The sequence below is a fragment of the Canis lupus genome, chromosome 37, assembly GCF_003254725.2.
Source record: "Canis lupus dingo isolate Sandy chromosome 37, ASM325472v2, whole genome shotgun sequence".
In the NCBI taxonomy this organism is placed as follows: Eukaryota; Metazoa; Chordata; class Mammalia; order Carnivora; family Canidae; genus Canis; species Canis lupus.
The window spans coordinates 6,298,677-6,311,884 of NC_064279.1; the positions used below are offsets into that span (position 1 = coordinate 6,298,677).

The following is a 13,208-nucleotide window of genomic DNA, read 5'->3' on the forward strand; positions in this document are numbered from 1 at the left end:
AGAGTGCTACTTTTTTCTAGATGTAAAGTCTAGACTTAAACTGCTGGAGAAAATAAAATGCTAATAATACAAATTAAACTTCACATTGTGCTGTTACACTATATACAGCGTACGCGTGCGCACACACACACACACACACACACACACACAATAAGACATAGAAGTCCAATGTTCAAAAACTATTATCTGGCTCAAAAAGAAGGTACTACTGACTTCACAGACACAGGACTATGAAGCTCCGACTTGCGTCTTCCCTACTTCACTGTAGTCTTAATGGTTAATGTAGATGAAAACGTTCATGTTGGAACTAGACTTGTCTGTAGGCTGGCTAGTGATAAGAGACTTCAGCAAAAAGCAACAAAAGCATTCTGTGTATATTTTATTATTACTTGTAAATTGTGTGCTAGATATCCTTTACTCAATAAAATTTGTAAGATCTCACACACACACACACTTTCCCCAGAGCTGTTGTTGAACACTTACCAGCAAACCCTTGAACACTACCATCCAATCAACTGCTCTTTCTGGAAGCCTTTCTTTTCTCTTGTCCCCACCTTCTAAAGTATTAGCAAGAATGTCTGCCCTTCCTCCAAAACATGTCCCATATTCATCCACTTGTCACCATCTCTACTGCTACTGCGTTGGTCTCAGCTCTTTTTATGTCTCACCACAGGGCCTTTTCACTTGTCTCCCTGATGCCAGTCTTGCCTTCTAAAACTCATTCTCAGAAAAGCAGCTAGAAGGAGTTTTTTAAATATTGAAATTACCCCTACAGGAAATCCCCTTAGAATAAATCCAGCAAGAATAAAGCCCAAACTCTTTGCCAGATGGTATCAGCCCTACTTTCTGAAGCCCTGCTCACCTATCTGACCTAATTATATACCACATCAGACTCAATCAAGCCTTCGAGCCTTTGCTTTTCCTTGATACGGAAGGTTCTGCTCCCAGACCTTTACCCTACTGGCTTCTTGACATTTTACAACAGCTTACATGTGGCTAACCTAATATCACACTATTCACCCTTCCTATCGCAGCCGAAGAGCCCCTCTGCCCACTTTTTTGAGCCCTGGAGTCCTTGCACTTGCTGGTTCAATTGCTTGAAATGAGCTTCTTTTGGCTTTTTCCATGGTTGATGATTTCTAATCTTTAGGCTTTTAACTCAAAACTATTTCTTCTGAGAGGCATTCTGCAATCATCTTTCTAAAGTTGCCCTTATTCTCTGTCCACCCGAGGAGAAAATCTTGATCTTATTCCTCACCGTGTCTGCAGCACTTACCATAATTTCTAACATAGATCATATTTTCAGTATTATTTATTGGATGAATGAAATAACTCAATATGCATATAGGACACATTTTTTTGCTTTCCTCTTTGCTCATGCATATCCTCCACTGAGAAGGTCCTCCCATGCCATTTGTACCAACTGATATCCATTATTTATTTAGTGACAATTTAAGATTCACATCACAAAGAAATGCTTTCTAACCAAACTATTTTTAACCAAAATGCTTTCCTTTCAGATTCTATTTTTTGTATTGCACACACAGATACAGTTTTGGTTTAATTAATATTTTTAAATCCTTCTCTTTTTTTTTCTAGAAATGTTTTAGACAAAAATCATGCTTCATGACCAAAAAATAAGTGTGACATTCTTTACTGGCACCCTATGGACTTCATATACCGTAGTGCTTCCAGGAGGTTAGCACTTCCTGAGTAAAATAAAAACTTTTCAATCCAGATTTAGCTCCAAAATAAATGTGGAAAGGGGGCATGTAAATAGAATTAGAGAGATTGGTTGTCCTGAGAATTTAAACAGAGGGAGGGTATGCATGAAGGGTTTCTTGGTTAAGGAACCAAGATCAGGAAAGAGGGTAGAATTTTGGTTAGTAGTCAGGCCTGGAGGAAATGGAAAAAAAAAAAAAAGCAAGGAGAGAGTCAAAATGATTTTTCTCTATTTAGAATAATAGCTAAAAGACTAAATTTTTATAATCACTTGGTTAACAAAAGACTTACTCTTTGGTTGATACTAACATTTTTAGGCCTATAGCAAAATCACAGAGGTGGGGTTTCTAAACAATAGACACATTAGTAAAGGACAAAAATTTAAAACTATTTCATTTCTAAACACATCACTATGCTTCTCTCTTCCAAAAATAAAACTCTGAACTTCCATACAAACTTCATATATCTTTAAAATAAGCTTTTATTTTTAATTTATTTTCAGGTTACAGCAATGTATAAAGTTTATATTTTCTCTTTCTCTTTCAGAGAACATGTACCACAATCTCAAAGACGGATCTAACCACGGCCTGCTGTCAATGTTCAGATATTTAGTTACATTTTTGCAGGCAAAATAAGGTGATCATTAAGAGCATAGCCTCTGAAGTTAGTATCTCTGGGATTTTAACCCCAACGATACCACTTAGTAGGTATAGAACTTTAGGAATGTTTTGTTTTGTTTTGTTTTGTTTTTGTTTTTTTTAAGCATACTTGACACACAAAATTACATTAGTTTCAGGTATACAATAGTGATTTGACAACACTTTTCTCATGACCTATATGACTATATGACCATCTGTCACCGCACAATGCTATTACAATACCACTGGCTCTATTTCCGATGCTATAGCTTTTATTCCCAGGATTTATTCACTCCATAACTGGAAGCCTGTATCTTAGGAATGTTACTTAACCTCTCTATGCTTCAGGTTCTTTATCTGGAAAAGTGGACATTTTATCTCACTCAGAGGTTTATTTGGACCCAATGGGTTAGCATCTATAGTACTTAACACAGACCCTGGAACATGCTTAGTGCTCAACAGCTCTTGTCATTCTGCCATGACATTCGTAAGGATAGTTTCCTCTGGCCTGTCCCTTTTTCCATTGCAAACTCTCGGACTGGATACTCACAGGGTTAGAATGCAGCACGGTGAAGAAGTCTGGGCTGATGAGGAACTTCACAGGGGGTGACTGTAACAGCAACGTGAGCCTGGATCTGGAGGTAGAGTGAGGCAGGACGTTTTCCCGTCGGAAATCTACATGGGGCAGAGCATAAAGGCTTTCAGGGAGATCTTTCCACATAGTGGAAACATGTTTTAAAAGTAACAAAGAATATCTATATAATTTACTATTATTTTCATCCTCCACACACTCTTTCCTTTGATGTAAATTCATGGGTAAGACATGACTAAAATGGAATTGAATTTTTCTAGCCACTATTTACATTTTAATGCATCCTTAGATGGTTTAAGTGATCAGATTCAATCATTTTCCTCTATCCCACACAACCAGAGATTAAAATCATTTATCTTCTATTTGGTTTTGTGATGTTCTTAGTACTAGTAAAAAGTTGAGGATTAGAAGAGGTCTCTGGTGAATTCTTCTATTTGCATCAGATTACCAGATCTTATTGAAGATCAAAAGTTCACCAAAAAACAACAACAACAAATACCTAATTTCTTGGAAATCCTTATTATTTGTTTTCTACTTTTTAGAAATTACAAACCAAACCAACCTAAAGGCTCTTACCTGCACTGGCTTGGTGAAAGTCAGCTTCCTCCCCTGCCCCATCGATCGCATTGGTATTTTCCTCAGGCCTCTCATTAGTCATGGTTCTGCGGATACTCTGGTATCTGAAATCAGGAGCCTAGCATTACGTCACAGCATTCTCTAAAACAAGGGACTCAATCATTCCCCCAGAGCCCAGAAATTTTCAGTATCTTCTCAACTTCAGCCAAAGTTTCTTCCCCAAACCTCCACCCATTCCATGACCTTCTGGACCATCTGTTGTTTAAGTAAATTACAATGTATTGAATTTCTTCTGTCCATTGTTTGTGGAATATTTTCCTAACAAAGTAATAAAACTTAAAAAAAAATCATGCCCCTTAACCAAAGAAAATTAAATTCTTATATTGCTAAAGAAAAGAACTTTTTATGTAATGGTCATGAGTTTTCAAAAAAGAATGACATTTAAAAGGATTAAGTGGATAATAAAGATGCTGATGGACATTCTAAATATTTAGAAAGATATCTGGCCTCATATTATATATGTATATGCTCTGTTTTCCTAAAAACCAATGCCTTGGGTTGAGTAAATGGACCATAATTACTTATTTCTCTCAAGTTTTCAAACAAGTGGTACATATGTGTGGATTTTTTTTTTTTTAACCAACAGAAGTTCAATGAAGTCTATAAATCAAAAGAGGTACCAGCTACAGGTAAATGACAGGTCACCCAAAGATGAAACAGAAACAACCATGTTTTTGACTTTGGCCCATGTCAAAATAAGCCCAACCCCACTACAGTCATCGTGAAGATGCCCATCCCCACCTCCGGTTCAGCTGCTCCATTTGCTGTATGGAGTTTGATCTCTGCAGCACCTGGGGGGCTGGAGGCGCTGTTGGCCGCTGCCATGTGGTGGTTCTGTTCACGTGATCCACGTAGAAGATCCTGCCGTGGCTGTCAATGCGCGCCTCCCAGTCTAAACAGTAGGAATGCACCAAGAGGGGTCAGAGGAGGAGCAGAGGTCATTAATGTGGTTCATGATCTTTAGCACGTGTTGTCCCTGACATGCTGTAAATGGGGCTGATAACATATACCTCACTGCATAATCAGGCACTTCCCTCAGTCCACTTCAGCATCTACTGTGATCAGTTAGTAAACAACATACCTTATGCGTGTTATGCCCACCCTTTAAAGACCCTCTGAATGTAGAAAATCCTTCCAGATCCTCCCACAATGCTCATGTTCATGTATGAGTGCCAGTGCTTTAAAAACACTCTTTTTAAAATACAAGTTGTTGGGGATCCCTGGGTGGCTCAGTGGTTTAACACCTGCTTTCAGCCCAGGGCGTGATCCTGGTGTCCCAGGATCAAGACCCACATCGGGCTCCTTGCATAGAGCCTGCTTCTCCCTCTGCCTGTGTCTCTGCCTCTCTCTCTGGGTCTCTCATGAATAAATAAATAAAATCTTTTAAAAAATTATAAAATACAAGTTGTTGGTGTTATAAGACTTTGGATTGCATCAAAATTGGTATCAATGATTGTTTTCACCAAAAATTGATTTTTTTTTTTCAGCTTGGATGAAAGACTCCTATAGCTGGAAACTTCCAAGCACATATTCACATACAATTCTGATAAATGTAATCTTCAGAAGAAACTAATGCTAGCCCAGTCATCAAATAGTATATTTATCTACAAACTTCCATCTGCACTTTCCCAAAGATGGATACGTTTTTTTCAGAATAAGGGTAATTACTTGTCTCCAGCCTCAAATAAATACAATGGTTTAAAATATTATTTAATTTTATGTTTAAGCAATCTCATCGATTAAGTGCATGTTCAGTGAAAACAGAAAGCAGAGTGGTCTTCAGAGCCAGACATACCTTCTCTGTGGCTCTCTAAAGGGCCATTCTCCTACCATAATACACAAAGCATAAGCTGATCCTTTCAAAAGGCGAAATTTTGAAACTGACTGTAGTTGGGAAGAGCAATTTATATAGCCCTGTTTTATGTAGGAAAACAGCAAAGTGACACCTGCTCAGGTGGCTCAGTCAGTTAAACATCCAGCTCTTGATTTCAGCTCAGGTCATGATCTCAGGGTAGTGAAATCAAGGCCCCTATCAGGCTCCACATTGGGCATGGAGCCTGCTTGGGATTCTCTCTCTGCCTCTCCCTCTGCCCCTTTGTGCCTCCATTCACTCTCTCTCAAATAAATAAATAAATAAATAAATAAATAAATAAATAAATAAATTTTTTAAAAAACCAGCAGAAATCTACTCTTTAACCAGTAAAGCTTTTATACATTTCTATTTCTGTGTAGTGTTTGAAATTTATAAGCACCTTTCTCCTTAGCAGCTCAATTATTTCAAAACTCCCCATGTTATCACCTAGCTTATCAACAGACACCACGGGAGTCCTAAACCTGGAGACTGGAAGGAAGGCATTTCTGCTCCTGACCACCTATGGTATTTACTCTGGAAGTGAGTAGAACAAGAATTCTAACAAAGTTCTCAGGGTTGGAAAGACCTGAATGGTAGACCCTGGCCAGGAGCAGCCAATCACCAAGGGCTGCCTCAGTAGGGGGTGGAAAGATCTGTTTTTGTTGATCCTAGCATGGGGTAATTCATGTAATTCATGACAAATGGCAAGAAAAAGTAAAATTGAGCTGAGGAAAAACACCACACAGACATAAAACAGCTCAGTGCCCTCACGCTCCAAGGTACGAGAGACTCACAATGAACCAGCCTGCCAAATCTGAATTCTTTGGATACAGTTGCAAGCCCATCATTAAGACATTTCCAAAAGACTTCATGATCAGCCTGCCATAAGCTGACAAATAGTGACGACATTAGAGCATTTTCAGGAACCATTTTCCAAAACCCTTTGATCTATTCCACTGTTTCACTCTGCTCTCTGCATACTTTCCCATCTCAAAGATTTTGAGAGCCAATTATTCCATCTCATTAGAGCCAGGATAATTCAAGCACATAGTATATGCAACTCAAATGCACAAGAAAACAAATGGCCATTTCTTCCCCAAAAAATGTTTACAGTAGCTTCCAATTTTAAAAATGTAGAATAGGTCAATTAGGGATAAAAACAGAACAGAAACCAACTAAAGAAAGTAGAAAGAGAAGCGTTGCCAAGCTCCCAAGATAAGTTTATAACTCAAATTTGGCTCTAAGTTTTCTGGCAGTTGAGGCAGAAAAGAAAACACATTGTGGCATACTTTCCATTTTCTGACAAAAGAAAGTAAAAAAAAAAAAATTATCTTCAAAGATAGAACTTTTTCCTTGAACAAAGTACATAAGAATTTACCCCACAGAATGTGATCTCTATAAGGACCATATGGGTAACAAAGTGGGGGAGGAGTGAGGGCAGGGAATCTCCAAATATATTTACCACTATACCTTGCACACAGCCTGAAGTGAATGAATAAGCAATTTAAATAACACAAAACCATAACAGGGAATGATTCTTGTGTTCACTTTCCACAAAGTCTAGGAATAACCTTAATGTATTTCAGCAAAGACATCTCTATGTGCAATGAGAAGAATGAGAAAAATGAGGTCTGAAAATTTGTTCCAAAGAACATGGGACGAAAAAAAAAAAAAAAAAAAACAAAGAACATGGGACGTACATTAAGACCATCCCTCAAATGCCATGTCTTTGCATTGAGGCTGTTACTTAAGTTCCCCTAGAGAGAAATGCTATCTTGCCCATCTCAAATGGACACTTGCCACAGGTTTGAGGAAGGCTGTTCAGTGTTGTTGACTTGTTCATGAAGTACATATCCACTCCTGCCCCAGGGGTCAATTCCTTCCCATCCAGACAAAGACAGTAGGGATGCCGATAGGAAGATTGGGTTTCTATTTTATCTATTAAAGTTTCTCTGCAGGGTGGAGACAGTTGGGTATGGTTGCTTATACCTTTTTATATTGGCCTGGTTTGTTCTTGGTATAAGTTAAGCATACGAGAACTCATTGCCCAGCATCAAAGTTCTCTTTGAGAGACCATGATAAAATCAGACAGGCAGGATTAGAAGACTGGAAACTTGCCATTTACTTCATCTCACCACACTGCAAAACTGGGTGTACAATCAGTGCGCCACAAGTCTAAGAACAATGTATTGACTGGGGTGCGTATACACATAGTGCACCAAACTGGGAAGAGAAACCCCAAACCATGGGTTTCTTGCCATGGCTTTGTCACACCTCTGCGACATGACCTTCAACAAATCACTATACCTCTGAAACACAGTTTCTCCACTTTTTCTTTGAAAAATTAGAGGGCAGAATTATATATTGCTAGGGTCCCTTTTAGCTCTAAATTGTTAGAATCTTCAAAATGACATCCAGTTTTCTACATCAGGTTTAATAAGAACCTATTGAGATCTTATGTGTAGGCCAGAATTTGCAAACTAAATTCTCATTAATTTAGCCTTGTAGGGGCTCTGAGGTCCTGAGAACCATCTGCCAACTCCAGGTCAGCCACTGTAGCCCTAATATTACCTCTTAGGCCTGTTGGTCTTCCACATAAGATTTTATTTGCATTAAAAAGCTTTATAGCACTAACAGGTTTGAAAACTGTTATCTACAGAAATGTCTCTCAAGCTGTGGGGTTCTGACAGTATGTATCAGAATCACTTTGAGGATCAACAGAAAGGCAGATTCTCAGAATATACCTCAGATGTGCAAAATCAGACCATCTGAAGCTAGGACTCAGTTGTCTACATTTTTGACAACCTTCCCAAGTGGCTCCTGGACACTCTAAAATTTGAGGAACACTGACATAAATTTATAAGAACTTAAAGCAGCTAGTTTACTAGGTGAACGCATGGAGCTAATGCTAGACTTCTCAGAGGTCGCGAAGTATGGGCTCACAAGGAATTCGACTTTATCCTAAATACTCCAGACTAAAATCCAGGAGCAAGTGGACTCATAGATGCCCGAAGACTCAAATATAACAGCCCCCTTAAATAGCTGGACAATAAGGGGAAGTCAGAGTTTGAAAGTGTGTGGATGTACGCCAAGGCCACTGTCACAGCGTTAATCCTTAAGCAGGGTGCCGGAGGGAGGCAGAGCAGGGAAGATCATCTTCCACTTTTTTTTTTTTTCTTTTTTTTTTTTTCATCTTCCACTTTTAAGATCAGCATATGTGAGAAGGGAGTAGGGGTCGTCCTTGTAATCCCTCTTCACCTCATCAGGCTTCTTTCCAAGTCCCTTCACACTAGACCTCGGTCTCCACTGGACTGTCCAGTTAATAATGAAATGAAGCCATGAACACTTCTGGGAGAGTGCTGAGATTGGGGAGAAGATCAATGACTAGACCGAGAGGATGACATTTCAGGGGAAGCATGAACCACATGAACCAAAAGGGTGAGAGAGAGGATCACGAGTGGGACCTGAATTAGTTATAACTGGGCTTAGAAAGATGAGGAAACTGAACACTGGGAAGAAAATGTATAAGCCACTATAAGAAATTAAAATAACCATGGTATCTCACTCACCACATAGTGAGATGATAAAGCTGTAACGATCTAAAGGTACTTCTAAGGGAAAAAATTAAGCTTTTGTAGTAGATGCTGGATAGTAGTGTTTAAAAGATTAGTTTTTCCTTATTTTATTTATTTTTAAAAAGATTTTATTTATTTGTCAGAGAGAGAGCACAAGAGAGCACAAGCACGGGGTGCATGTAAGCAGAGGGCAAAGCGGGCTCCCTGGTGAGCAAGGAGCCTGATGTTGGACTCAAACCCAGGACCCCAGGATCGTGACCTGAGCTGCAGGCAGATGCTTAACTGTCTGAGTCACCCAGGAGTCTCTCTTTTTTAAGATTTTATTTACCTATTTGACAGAGAGAGAAGAAGAGTTTTTCCTTATTTTAACACTCAAGGAGGTATATACCATTTGTACAAAGTACAAAAGTAAGTTCACTTATCTATGATTTTGGGAGTCAGCATAGTAGGCCCACTTCCTCATCGGAGTTAGGGTTAGTGATCAAAAGCCAGCACAAAGAGACTTCTAGGGGCCAGGGACATGGCATTGGTGCACATGTACACTCAGTTTGGGCAGAATGTGCTCTTTTATGTATGAATATTACATTTAAATAAAAAGTTTAAACAAGCTCAAACAGCTGAATTTGGTGGACCTTAACAGTCATTTTTTAAAGAGAGTGCCTTTTTAGGTTAAATGTATCAATTCTTCTCTTAAACTAACTTTTAGCTCTACAAAATAAGCCCGTCCCCCATAGTAGAAAGCTAGATGAATTATGATTCGCTGCCACCTTTAAATGTTCATTTCAAAGGATGCTTTCATAATGAAGGTGCACAACCACAAAAAAAAAAAAAAAAGATAAACGTTCTCCAGTGTTTTTCCAGACTTCCCCCATTTGAACCTGCCACCTAAGTAGTACACCGGTCCTGATAACGTGGCAGTAATCCTGGGATCCTACAAGAGTCCAATAATCTAGATGGTTTTTCGTGAATCTAATCCTATTTCTACCCTTTTGGGGGAAAAACACTTACTCAACAGTTCCTTATCGTCCCCAGCGCGGCAAGGAATTAAGTCACAATTATACTGGGCCCAGTAAGAAAAATAAAATAGTTTTTCAGAAAGGGCTGAGCGGATCATTCTTTTTTCGCTCATCTTAATGCTAAAATGACCAAGATTTGTCAGGCTGATGATGTTCCAGGGCGCTTCAGCCCCCAGCTACCTCTAGCTGTCGGTGCCATCAATCACCTGAGAAGTCGATAGGCAAATTCTTAAGGCACTCAGTGGGTATTCAGATTTAAGCCCTTCCAGGGAGGGCTCTTCAGGCTGCCCTGAAGACCCGGAGCATTGTGATGTTGTATGCATCATTAGAACATCTCTCAGCCAGGGGTTGGTGTTACGCAGCTCACGAGGTCATATCACAGGGTCCATGGCCTAAAGCAAGAGTAAGGTTTTGAAAACTATTGGTAGAGCATCATTACAGCTGTGTAGTCTTTGTACCAAGTCCAAGATCAGTTCCCTGATCCAGAGACAGGAGGAGTAAGCTTGCACTTGATCTTAGCCAAAAGGCCGAGAAGCGATGGGAGGAGGAGTAAGATTGGAAGCAGCAGCAAACAAACGAGGAAAACCGCTTGACATAAAAAAGAGACCACATAGATGCCCAGAGACTAAGTGACGGCACCGATGCATAGACCGCCACACGATCGCTCTAACAGCGAAAAGGGACAGGAAGGGATATACCCACTGAATCCCTTTAACTGAGTTTGTAAATCTTCAGAGAGAAGCATACTTTTGCCGGGTGGTTTCCTCACTATACGCTGGTATATAAGTGTCCTTAAGGTGAAAATAAGTTCAAATAACAATAATAATTAGGAAAAGAATCAAGAACGGCATACAGGCATCAAAGCCCGAGGTACAGTGTTTCAGCAGCTTGCCTTACAGGGTTGTGGGAAGGAGGAAAAAGTGCTTCTGAGTCTGATACAAATGCTTAACAAAGCAAACCTGTCTGGGCTATGCTCATATTGTCACTACAGCCACTTTTCCTATACTTCAGGGCCTCCTGGGGAAGAGTCCTGCTGAATAATCTTAATCCAGCAAAAGGAGAAGAAAGTTGAACACTTTTTGAGACTTCCTACCTCAAAACAGTACAATATAATAAAGCTTGAATGAAACCCCCAAAGCTTCTGCTGTAAGATGATCTTTTATTTTTTTAAAGATTTTTTAATTTATTTATTCATGAGAGATTGAGAGAGAGAGAGAGAGAGAGAGAGAGAGAGAGAGGCAGAGACACACGCAGAGGGAGAAGCAGGCTCCATGCAGGAGCCTGACGTGGGACTCGATCCCGGGTCTCCAGGATGACACCCCGAGCTGAAGGCGGGCTGCCCCTGATGTAAGATGATCTTGCACCTAATACATAACATACTGCAATATAAGCCACTACTCTGATGCTAAGTAAACTTCCAGAATTTATATTCATCTACCTACAGAATAGTCCCTTCCTTTCTAATCTTAAATTAGAATACCTGATAGAGGAGAAGGAAGGTTAAAGACTCTGTCTCAACTTTTACTAGTATGGGATCTTAAACAAGTTAATTCATTTGTCTGGGCTTCAGTTTCTCCATCTACAAAATGAAAGAATCATTTTAGGGGATCCCTGGGTGGCTCAGTGGTTTAGCGCCCGCCTTGGGCCCAGGTGTGATCCTGGAGTCCCGGGATCGAGTCCCACGTCGGGCTCCCTGCATGGAGCCTGCTTCTCCCTCTGCCTGTATCTCTGCCTCTCTCTCTGTGTCTCTCATGAATAAATAAATAAAATCTTTAAAAAAAGAAAGAATCATTTTAGCCAATTTCTACCCACTGATCCACTTCACCAACCTCACAAAAACGTAACAAAGAATAAAAAAGAAAGCATGTAAAAGTGCTCTGGAAACCATAAAGCACCACGCAAGTTTGAAGTATTATAATTAATAGTGTTAAAAATACAACTCTTGGCCTTAAAATAATCCAGCCAGGGCATTTAAGGGATGGACTCATCTGTACACTCAAACCAGATGCCCCTCAGCCAAGCCTCCCGGGAGACACTACTTGAAGACAAAAGGCACAGGACAGTGTGGAATGTGGAATGTGGAATGCCATAGCTCCAAATCAGAGGCATGGCCCGACGTGGTAGCAGAGTTGCCCAGTTAGGAAAGGCAACTTTAGGAAAGTTTTAGGAATAAAGTTTTAGGAAAAACTTTATTTTTTTAAATATTTTATTTATTTATTCATGAGAGACACAGAGAGAGAGAGAGAGAAAGAGAGAGAGAGAGGCAGAGACACTTCAAACTTCAAACTTGTGTGGTGCTTTATGGTTTCCAGAGCACTTTTACATGCTTTATTTTTTATTCTTTGTTACATTTTTGTGAGGTTGGTCAAGTGGATCAATGGGTAGAAATTGGCTAAAATGATTCTTTCTTTTTTTAAAAGATTTCTTTTTATTTATTCATGAGAGACACAGAGAGAGAGGCAGAGACACAGGCAGAGGGAGAAGCAGGCTCCATGCAGGGAGCCTGACGCAGGACTCGATCCCGGGTCTCCAGGGTCACGCTCTGAGCCAAAGGCAGATGTTCAACAACTGAGCCATGGGTTCCCCCAATTGTTTATTTTTTTAAATCCTAAAATATATTGTGTAATGCACATATCAGTGCTTAAACAAATGCACTGAAAGATCACAAATAGTAGTCATAATTTCAGCAGGTAAGTACCTGTCTTTATTAAATGCAATCTGGAGACCGAAATTATGGTTCAACCAAATTCAGAGCAATTAGATGTGGCCAGGAAGAGGCATCTATCCATACTCTACTGTGGCACAACGCCTCTGAAACTCGAATTACTATTAATCCACATACACATGTAAGCAAAGCTCTTTCAGAATTCTGTCATGTTTCCAACTCTTTTTTGCCCTATTAGATCTAAGTATCTCCCAGAAATGTTTTTCTTTTCTGTCTCTAATCTTTTCTCCAAGAGTAAACAATAAGGACATTTTTTTGTTCCCCCGCCTATGTAAGATGACGCAATGCTTACTTGTTCTCTTGGTCTATTTTTAAAGTTGCTTAAAATATATATTTCCTATAAATAACCAAATACAAAATACATGAACAAGGGGAGGAGCTGTACACAACAGAATTTCCAAAGGATCAAGCTGATATTTTGACCAATTGTACATATTCAGCCTTTTTGTAAA

At 39.6% G+C, this 13,208-nt stretch overlaps 1 protein-coding gene across 1 annotated transcript in view; it reads right to left on the reverse strand.

Moving 5' to 3' along the window:
* The window catches only part of HECW2 (HECT, C2 and WW domain containing E3 ubiquitin protein ligase 2), a 359,319-nt gene that overhangs the window by 104,183 nt on the left and 241,928 nt on the right, over positions 1 to 13,208 (reverse strand). Inside the window, exons 11-13 of the mRNA XM_049106445.1 lie at positions 4,330 to 4,480; positions 3,529 to 3,632; positions 2,911 to 3,035 (exon numbers count right to left, since the gene is read on the reverse strand). Of these exons, the coding sequence (XP_048962402.1) occupies positions 2,911 to 3,035; positions 3,529 to 3,632; positions 4,330 to 4,480 (380 nt within the window). The remainder of the gene's footprint in view (positions 1 to 2,910; positions 3,036 to 3,528; positions 3,633 to 4,329; positions 4,481 to 13,208) is intronic.